Source organism: Patiria miniata, unplaced genomic scaffold, assembly GCF_015706575.1.
Source record: "Patiria miniata isolate m_02_andy unplaced genomic scaffold, ASM1570657v1 HiC_scaffold_3, whole genome shotgun sequence".
Lineage (NCBI taxonomy): Eukaryota > Metazoa > Echinodermata > Asteroidea > Valvatida > Asterinidae > Patiria > Patiria miniata.
Genome location: NW_024037069.1, coordinates 26,748,088 through 26,758,783, shown reverse-complemented (window position 1 = coordinate 26,758,783; position 10,696 = coordinate 26,748,088). Strand labels below are relative to the sequence as shown.

Genomic DNA, 10,696 nt, shown 5'->3' with positions numbered 1-10,696 from the left:
AAAGAGATGCCATCTGACAACCGTAAACCTGGGGCGGCAAGCAGACCACTGCTGGCCGCTCCTTGAAGAAGTACCTGCACGACAAGGAAAGCGATGAGTACAAGACTCGCAGGCAGCGCAACAACGTTGCCGTGCGCAAGAGTCGGGACCGCAGCCGCAAGAAGGCGGAGGAGACACAGGAGCGGGTGCAGCAGTTGAAGGAGGAGAACCAGCAGCTGGAGAGCAAGGTCATGCTGCTGTCCAAAGAGCTGAGTCTGCTCAAGGATCTCTTCCTGGCTCACGCTAGGGAAGTACCAGATCCCAGCACCACCTTCGGTCTGTACACAGCCGGCCCGGATGTCGCCAGCCGTCTGCAGAACCAGGAGGTCAATTCGGAGCAGCCGGGCATGGAGTCAGCCAATAACCAGCTGACTCAGGCGTCATCTGATCATACCTACGTTGTGACAGTTAACCAGGAGGGGGTGAAAACGGAGGCGTGATCCATGGCCCCGTGTCTCTGATATCACTTTGGAGACATTTGTGTAAATAATAGTTGAAGAGAAAGAAATGAAAAAAACAAAATATCTCGTAAAATTTTGTTATACCCCCTCCTTAAAGACAGACCGCCACAGTGCATTGCCATTGATAGCAAATCCTTTTATAGTTAGCTGACAAGTCTTTCGATTGATTTAAAAAACAAAACCAGTGTTACAAAGAAACTATAATGTAGTTTGAATTTCTGGCGAATGAAAAGTGTGTATATTAGCTTCTTAAAAACCTATTTCTGGCTACTGTACGTAATGTTATGTTTGATGCCTGTTTCAGATTTATGTGTGAACTAAACTATCATGGTTGCTCTCCAATGTTTCTTGGTTTTTCATCAAAGAGATCCTAATTTTATAATTTTATTCACAAAAGTTTCTGCTTGTAAAGTTATATGCCATAAATCCACATCTATTCCTCCAACGAGCAGCTTGTATAATGATAACTTTTCCATTAGAAAGCTATAAAAAGGAATGGGTTCTACTAGTACTATGCACAATTTGTAGAAGACGTTATCTCAAGATAAAATTGAAAGAGCGTGTTCAAAGAATAAGAAACTAAGACTGGGCAAGCTTGGTAGAGCTGGTCCCAGAACACACAAAATTCTCTTCAATTGATTCAGAATGGCTATTCACTGGAAGTCTTTTCATGCATCTGGTCCGCAGAATGGGCCCAGTCTAGCCCATTCATTGGCATTATGGGGTAATCATATAGGATGGCACTGCCCGGCAGTAGTGCTATCGTAGAGATAGATATGAAGATAGAGACAAAGAGATGGGTACAAAGAGGACTCTAGGGCTGGCCCTCTGGGACCAGCCCCCCCCCCCCCCCCCAAAAAAAAAACCTAGTAATATCTGATTTACATGTTCATTCATACTTGTACTTGTTGTGTTGGCACATCTCTCAGTCTTGACTAGTGCTACAACTGACTTCCACCAGAGTGAGCTGCTTTTAAGGACTTATTCTTGCAGTTGAACCATTTTGTTGGTGCTTGTCCTTTCGTAGTTCATGTAGGATGCGGAATGCGTTTCAAGTCCAATTGATAACTGGATCCTGTTGTTGGAAACTTTTTGCTTTGTATTAAAGGTTTAAACTTGGACCAGTAACTGTTGTCCATTCATCAGTCTTCAGCTCAGCTGACGTGGAAAAAAACATAATTAGTTATCCCACTAGTGTGAGTGGAACACAGAATAATATAGTACGTCTCTATGTTTTCTATATGTCACTTGGCATATATGGAACACACAGGTACTACATTTTCCGTATTCCACAAGCGCGAGTGGCATAATGAATTTATCTTCAAGCAAACAAGCGGTATACATGTGCCTGCAGTAGGAATAGAGCATACATCAGAATAGCGCGATACGCGCAGTGTGACATGGATCCCTGGTATATGGGATAATATCACACTATTGTTGCCGTGGATCAACCATCAAGATCGAGGACTCAAGTTTGCTTGAAGATAAATAAGGATTCCAGATTTCATAAAAAAAATAATGTACATATACCAAGCCTGGTTTTCTTGATATTCAAGAGCAGAACTGAAATAAACATTATTGACATAAAATGAGCAGTGTAGATAACGGTTTTGATAACCCGAAACCTGGAACTTTTCATGCGCAAACCTACTGTAACACTATGTTCAACAGCTGCATGCAAGTTCATCATGCATGCATACACATTGAAGTCATACTTTGTGTGAGGATTTTGCAAAAGAAGAGAACTTTAGTCCAGGGATGTAGTCCAGTCCATCACAAGTCCCTGCAAGTCCATCACAAGTCCTCCAGTCCCAGTTCAAATCACAAGCTACTCAAATGAGCTTTGACAAGGCATGCCTTTGTTATTGTTCATGCACTGTGTCTGTGACTGGACTTGTGACTGGACTTGTGATGGACTTGTGATGGACTCGACTACATCCCTGAATTATAGTCAGAGGGTGTTATTGTTTATATGTTTTTTCCAGTATAATTAATCCAAAGACAACACACTGACAATACATGTAAAAAAAAAAAATTATAACACACACTTAACTTGAATAGGGCCTATCAGTCACATTCTCTCATTTTTGTAGTGAATATGGCCAGTCCATTGAAATCAAGTGTTTTATGTTTAAACTCCATTAGAATATATCTACTGAGCAGTGAGCACCCAGAACACAAATGATTTGGTTAATTTGAACATTGGGGTTTCATTTTTGCCTTTTTTTTAACATTGCCAATAGCATGGTAGAATAATGCTACAAAAATATAAGCTGCCTTTTTATCGAGAATTTTTTTTTTTTTGGCAAAAAAAAAAAACTTGGTTGTTTTTTTTCATAACCCTGTGTTTTTACTTGCAAAAGCCTGTGTATAATTTTCCTTTGGTATTGATGGCTATACCTTGTAATGACTAGGGTGTCCATATTAACAAAAATCAAAAGATCACGTTGGATTTTTAACATGTTACCATAGTCATTGTTGGCAAAGAATTGTGTACAATAACAATTAATAAGTGAATTGCAGAAAAAAACACAGTTGAGTCAGTCCTGATTAATAATTGCTTGTGATTAATTTAATTAGACATTTTCGTTTGATAAGCCGCAAGGCACATGAAGCCATCACTGTTGTATGTCGTGTTTGTCAGTCAGGTGATGTGCTTGAGTTTGACCCACTGATCTCTATATAAAGACTGGATAGCTAATAAAGAGCCGCACAATGTACGAATTTGACGCCATATTGGTGAGACCGGCTGGTGATCTACAAAGGACAAGTTGCCGTGTTTATAGACAGCTTGATTTCTTTTGTAACGTCGCGGCTCACTTGACTTATATTTTGGCCACCACCACTGACCAACTGATCAAGGTTTACTACAATTTTTCTAACGTAGTGGTTACTTTTATAATGCCGCAAATCACTTTTTCGGCGTTTTTGAAATAATAATCACTACGGAAATGTGTTCCTTTTAGAACATCAGAATATGTGTACGTGACCAAATGCGCGTCAACTGTTGATACAACGCGCGCGTATTTACGCGTAGAACGGTCGTATTATACGCGGCCATCTTCGTGAGACCGGGGCGAATTGGTCAATATGCAAAGTCTACTGTGTGAATGTTGTATGCATATCCGCTATCCAGTCTTTATATAGAGATCAGTGGTTTGACCTTACATAACCGGGTAATGTCACTATTCAAAATGTGTGCTGCTAAATGTTGAAATATCAAACTCAGCTTAAAAAAAACGAACTTTAAACAGTTTCATAGCGCTATGGAATGGCCTTGTAGGAGAGGGTGAAATATTCTGATATTTTCCCGCTTACCCCCCACCCCCCGACATGGGTGGCCCACATTTTCGGCCATTTCCTGGACATGTGCAAAGAGAAGGGAGGGGAACAAATGGGAGTCACGCCCCCCTCATAAAGTGTTGTTTACGCGTACATGTACATGTAGGATATCGATAGAGCCTGTACAGTCTACCTGTATAGCGCCCTCAAGGGAACAAGTGATTCAGCACATGGACTTTGATATTGAAGACCGTACCGGCATAATCAAAGATAAATTTACCAAGTTTCGAAGTAACTTCTCGTCCAGTATTTCGTCTTGACATGCCAGTATGAGGGTGCAAGGGAAAGTTGCCTTGATCACGGAGCTGCTGAGGGGTTTGGAAGAGCATTTGCCGAAGAATTGTTGAAGAAGGGTGCCAAGGTAAAGAAGTTGACAAGGCGCACCGCAGCTGTGTCCAATTTACTGGACTGGGGCCTCCGTAAATAAAGGCCACACTTGGTTGGAGTTGGAACATGTAGGCCCTAACCAAAAATGTAGGACTTTGTCAAGTTTTTATTTTCACATTTAGACTTCGTTAGTTTGTTTGTAGTTTATTTATGCTTTAGAAGCACAAGAATTTTTGCTGAATTTTTGACGCTGATTTTTTCTTCATAATCATCTCAGTGAAGGTCAGTCATTGCAAAAATGATGATATAAAGACATGAATCTGGGACTGAGAAACATTTCCATTTTTGTTAGAAATAGGCCCTACTTGTAAAATTTCTTGACTCTCCGTAAACTTTGTACACAACCACCGAAGTAGCGTCAGGTTGCAAAATTCTTTCCGAAGCATACTCACCCTCTTTAAAGCGAAAGAAAATTATTCCCCCCTTTTTCATCATGTTCATACGTCTATTTTTGGTGTAATTTCGTGTTGGGATTTAGATAGGCAGTGTATATTTTGCCGGAGACGGCAAACCTTTAGTAAACGTTAGTTTGCCGGATATGCACTGAACATGCGCAGTTACTGGTTTTTTTTACTTAACACATTTTCCGGTGACAAGTTTTAGTCTGGCTCCATGCCAAAATTAGCGTTGTTACCTCGTATTCACAAGATGGGATTCAGACCATTTTATATTTCGAACTTTATTTCCCTTTTAAAAAAAATCCTCCAGAGCCACAAATCTGAAAAAGAAAATGTAATACTCTGCAAAAAATGTTTGAGACATGTTAAAATAATAAAAGAAGAATATTCTTATTTATTAATTGGGGATGAGAAAAAAAAACTTAAAAATGTGGTGCGGTCGGAATCGAACGCGAGTCATCCCGCTTAATAGAGCCTTTGCTTAACCATTACACCAAACGTGCTTCACAACTATTGGTGGGAATTTAATACATCTTATAATTCAGCCCCTTTTTAAAGAGTACAGCGCCCTCTGTTGATATGGATTGCCGCCGGCAAACCTTTAGTAATCGTTAGTTTGCCGTCATTACCTCCGGCAAAATATATATCCACTATCATTTAGATACGCTAACGACTAACATGTGCAAAATGAACCTGGAAATTACACAAAATATGGACGTCTGAAAAAGGGGGGAATACTTTTCTTTCGCTTTAAAGAGGGCGAGTGTGCTTCTAAAGCATAAATAAACTACAAACAAAGTCTAAATGTGAAAATAAAAACTTGACAAAGTTCTACATATTTGGGTACATGTTCCAAGTGTGGCCTTTATTTACGGAGGTAGTCCAGTAAATTGGCCACATTTATGGGGCTATCCATACCGTACATTCACGCCACAGGTGAGACACTTTCATTTTCACTAGTGGAAGGAAAAAAATACAAAACATGATTTGTGGACAATTTAATTTTCTTGGTTGTGAAGAATCGGCACTCATTTCTGGTTTGGAAGCACACTTACCTGGTTTACCGTTCCTATGGGAACTAATTCAAGCAATAATGTGAACTTTTATGGTATTAAATTTTCACAGGGGAAATTAGGAAAAATTTGATTATTTATGTCTCCCCTTACCTTAAATTGCATGGCAACTCTTGGAGTTTGAATTTGAGTAATGTGTACATGCGCAGTTGGGATTAGATGGTTTCATGATAACACGTAAAAATTGCAGTGTCGTCATGCCACCATGTTTTACCCTAATGCTCACATTACCTCTTTGATAATCATCATGTGTTGTCATGGCAAATAATATGGCATCAAGATACTACCTTCTTTCCCAAAACTTCATCACAACTAATATCTCACATTTTTTTAGGGGATTGGAATAGCAGATGTTAATCATCAGAAGGACAGGAGACTACTCGACGTTTCACCTCTCAGTATGGCAGCAACAAGGCCGTCTTTCTTCCATGTGATGTCACATCGGACCAACAGCTAGAAGGTGAACCATCATGAGTCTGGTCAAACGTACATCACAAGTCCTTTCACAAGTCCAGTTACAAGTAACCGGGAATGACGAACAACACATAAATGCTTTTGTCAGAGTGCGCCAGAATAGCTGGGGCTGACTTGTGATCATCTTGTGAGAACTCAACTGCAGCTATGATTACAAGTCTAGAATCTGGTAGAAAGGGTGATGGCTTTGGACACAAAAGTATCAACGATTTGGACAGAAAAGTATCAAGGCCGCCTCGTCCCTTTTAAATTTTTTGTTTTTACTTGGCCTTACTGCCCTGTTTAATCATGATCATTCCAGTTTGGTTTTCAACACCCTGTTTCGTTCTTTCTTTAGACGCTTTCAAGAAAACAAGAGAGAAGTATGGCCAGCTGGACATTGTGTGCAACAATGCAGGCGTAGGGGACGAAAAGAAATGGAGACAAATGATTAACATTAACTTGGTAAGAATTCTTAAATAATATTATTAAGATTATACATGTAGATCTTATAGATAAGAAAGAAAGAACAATTATATATCAATGGGCAATTATGGAGGCATCTTCTGAAGCTGGGGGCTTAGATGCCTTGCATTGTCAGGTCGGATGAATCCGAATCATTTTTAAGAATTGTGGCCAATATCACAAAAGGCTTTGAATGAGCCGAGCTGAGAACTGCTCGATCACGCTATAACGCCCTTAATTAACAGTGAAATAATGACATGATAAGAAATTTTATACCAGCTGAATCTTGTGTTACACTACATATTATTATTACATTAACTCTACCATATTTTGGGCCCATTTATCTACAGACTGCTGTTGTTCACGGTACCTACTTGGCCAGGAAGTACATGAGCAAACTGAACGGTGGATCTGGGGGTGTTGTCGTCAATGTTTCCTCAATGGCAGGTAAGTTGAATATGCAGTGGCTGCATTACTAAATTGACTACCCGCTTAGACCTTTCAGAATTCAATGGGCAGTATACCTTGATTGCCTATGTACTAGGTCATATGTTGGAGTAAACGAGGTAACATTGCTATCTTCTGGGTACCAAGAAAAATCCAAATTATTGAAGCAGTTGAGTAACTTTACTTAAGGTATTGTAGATCATTTGTCATTTGTGCATTTTTCTTATCATTTGAAGCAACGAAAGTGCTCAAAATCTAAAGACAGGTGCTTAACAACTTACCTGATGAAGTTTTAGCTCGGTGAATGCTTTATATTCGGAGAAAACAATGTTCTAGGATCTCAATTTCAATTCAAAAGTTTTGAATTGCACCCGAAATCAGCATTCGGATCATGTTCTTAATCAGCCGATTGTAGCTACCATGTCACGCACTGAACTGACTAATAATAGCAACCATGCATGTACGTGTGATTTTCATAATTCTTGGATTCGCCCAATTACAAACCAACTCTTTGGAAATGGCCTTCTTATATTTTTGACTTCAAAATGACAGCATGCCAGAAGGAATAATTTCACAGGGTGTTGACTGCCTTTACTATCTTTAAACCAAATGGTCTACTTTACCTTGAATGTGTTGTCTGATTGGCAGGTTTGATTCTTGGTCCCCTGTGCCCGGTGTACACAGCCACCAAGCATGGCGTTGTGGGATTCACAAGGACTATGGCTGTAAGTACAGACATTTGCCCACAATTTGGATAAAAAATAGCTATACAGATACTCGATTGTTTATCAAATATTCAAATATGTGGTATAACACAGCCCTACCACTCACATCACTCAGAACAATTGATAACTTTCCTGATCTCTGGAAACTTTACTGGAAAAGAATGCTTCACCGAGTCGTCTGTCATTCTTTTCTTTTTTCTTTTCAAACAGTCATTTGATCCGGCCTTCACAGCAGATGACATCCGCATCAATACCCTGTGTCCCTCCTTCTCTGACACAGCCATTGTTGGCAAGACAGATGCCCCTGAATTCATCAGCTCTAACGTGATGAAACGGGTCACAGGAACTATCAAGTTGTTGCCGTAAGCCATGAATAATGATCAACTACAAATGATTTACAATGCAGTGTTGTTGTGGTCAAGTGCATATTATTAATAATGTGGTGCTTATATAGCACTTGAAACCGAAGGACGTCACAATTATTACCCCTGTTTGTCAGGCCATGACACTAGTTTCCTGCAGCAGCTTGAGATTTCACCGACTTCCTACTTGTCTATTTGCAGGGTTTCCACGGTTGCAGAGGGCTTCATGAGACTAGTGGAGGAGGATACTCACGATAAGGTCATGCGGGTCACCCACGAAAGAGGCATCGACTTCCATCCATTCAAAAAGACCCCTCCAGTGCCTAGCAAGATGTGAACCCTTATCACCAAACCCCAAAGAGATGGTCTCATGATCAAGAAAAGTCTTGGATTATTAACCAAATTACACCAATTTTTGAACACAAATAAAGTTAGAGTACGAAGGATCATTTGCATTTCATGCATTTTTTTTGTTTGTTGGAAGCAACAAAACTGTTCCAAATCTTAAGTTAGTGGGTGCACAACAACCAACTGTTGACGTTTCAGCGCACTGGATACTACGCACAATATTTTGGTCTCGTAAGTGGGAGTGTGTGTGGCCTGGTGGTTAGGGTTCGTGACTCATGATCAGAGGTCAGGGGTTCGAATCCAGCTGCTGGCCATATGTTGTGTCCTTGGGCAAGCCACTTCACCCCACTTGCCTCTCTTTACCCAGGAGTATAAATGGGTACCGGCATTAGCTGGGGAGTAACCTGCGATGGACCAGCATCCCATCCAGGGGGAATAGAAATATTCTCAGTCGTTTCATGCTACTGAAACCGGAGATAAACGCCGGCCTGATGGGCCACATTGGCTCATGACAGACTTTACCTTCACCAAGTGGGCTCTGCTACTAGCACTTCCATTTTAAAAGATGCGGGCTCAATATATTTTAATACCTCCTCTTGTGTACAATCCCTTTGATTTTTTCTTCTAAACTGTTTTCTTTAAATCAGTGGGTTCATGTACAGGTAATTACCAATGTTCCTACATGGCTTTAAAGGCATTGCAAACACATGAGCACTGCTGCTTCTACACTTTTAGGGAGCAATGATTTGATTGAATATTCGAATGGTTGGTATATATTTGGCACAAATCCTAGACAATTCAGGTTATTTAACATGCGGTTGGGCTTTTACTTAAGCTCATGCACTGGACTCGTATTTAAAATTCTAAATTTGAATGAAAATACTTGAGTTGCTTGATAAATTTAGTCTTAATTGTAGAAAACTTTTTCATCTAGTTATCATCTAGTAATAGAAATGTTTCTTGCAAACTGAAATGTGCATCAATGAAAGAGATAAGTGTGTAATGTTTCACTTAAAGGGAATCTCGAGATATACAAATCTACAAGTATAAAGTGCATCATGAATTTCAAAATATTTCATACTTTTGTGATGTGTTGATAATTTCTGTCATACTTTGATGGGAAAGAATTGTAAAGGTTTTTATAAATGTAGTTATATTTTGTATAATTTGATATTTTCATAGAGCAAAATAACTTAAAATATAATAAATGTAACCAACAAAAATGAGTGCCATACTGTCCAACATTTTTGCCATAAATGGCAAAAATTAACTAGATTACTTGCTTATTTGTTGTAAATCCCAGGGAAACAAGTGCATCTGGTTTTATAATAATAAATATTAAGTAATAATTATATTAATGTAACCAATTTTGATTTCAATCATCAAAATTAAAGATTGTTTTTAAAAATGATGTTGTAAATGTGGCAGGGCCAAGTTTCACTTGAAGTTTGCAATGTATTTTTTTTTTTTAGCGTTTTAGTATAGGAGTAGCCCCCTGAATAACTCCAGCCTCTTACCCTTTCATAATAGTGTGTACCCCTGATAAACTTCCCCCCTTCCCTAGTAACATGACCCCTTAGGCCACAGGCCCCTCACTCAGTTGAGACCAGCGGCAGTAGAGACGGGACTATACAAACGCCCTGCCAATGAAATTGTGCTTTTATGTGCTTAATCATTAAATGTATTACATGTATTAAGTTTTTCGAAGTTTTGAAAGGTCTTTAGTAATGTTCACAGCTCTGTCAAGTTTTATACAGTTCATGTAGGAATTATTACTTGAAGTTGTGAGATTGAATTTAGAATTGCTTGAGGAATGTTTGCTTGTATTGTTTAATTTGATGGATCACGAACCCTGAGTTTGGGGGTTTTTTTAAGAAAATGTCGATGTCACAAGGTTGAATTGTTGACTTAGTTTTCTTGCTTCATTGTGGATGATAGCATTTTACTTTATTTTAGGGCAAAGGGGAAGTATTGGTTATTCATATTCCATCCAGTGCCGCTGTTGTGCGCCTTTTAGCTGTCGAGCGCCCCCAACTGCAGTAAATCAAATTCACTTGTACACAATTCGCTGGGCCACCAATCAAGTAACACCAAATGGCGCCGTGGAAAAGCATAGGGCAGATATAGGGCGCGCAGTAAGAAGATTCGACAGTGGATCGGTTCCCATCTACGTGTTTTTTGCAGTGTCGGCCGCCC

The 10,696-nt window shown here is 39.6% G+C and overlaps 2 protein-coding genes across 2 annotated transcripts; both read left to right on the top strand.

Annotated features, from left to right (window-relative positions):
• The first annotated feature begins 6 nt into the window (after positions 1-6).
• LOC119736371 (CCAAT/enhancer-binding protein gamma-like) lies at positions 7-657 on the top strand. The gene is given in 2 exon segments (XM_038210384.1): positions 7-28; positions 31-657. Coding segments are annotated over 2 exon segments (471 nt in total). The 3' UTR covers positions 480-657.
• A 3,321-nt stretch (positions 658-3,978) lies between these two features.
• On the top strand, positions 3,979-10,400 carry LOC119736596 (15-hydroxyprostaglandin dehydrogenase [NAD(+)]-like). The gene is given in 8 exon segments (XM_038210613.1): positions 3,979-4,139; positions 4,142-4,203; positions 6,058-6,160; positions 6,512-6,618; positions 6,969-7,065; positions 7,714-7,790; positions 8,001-8,152; positions 8,354-10,400. Coding segments are annotated over 8 exon segments (762 nt in total). The 5' UTR covers positions 3,979-4,111; the 3' UTR covers positions 8,490-10,400.
• The last annotated feature ends 296 nt before the right edge of the window (positions 10,401-10,696 follow it).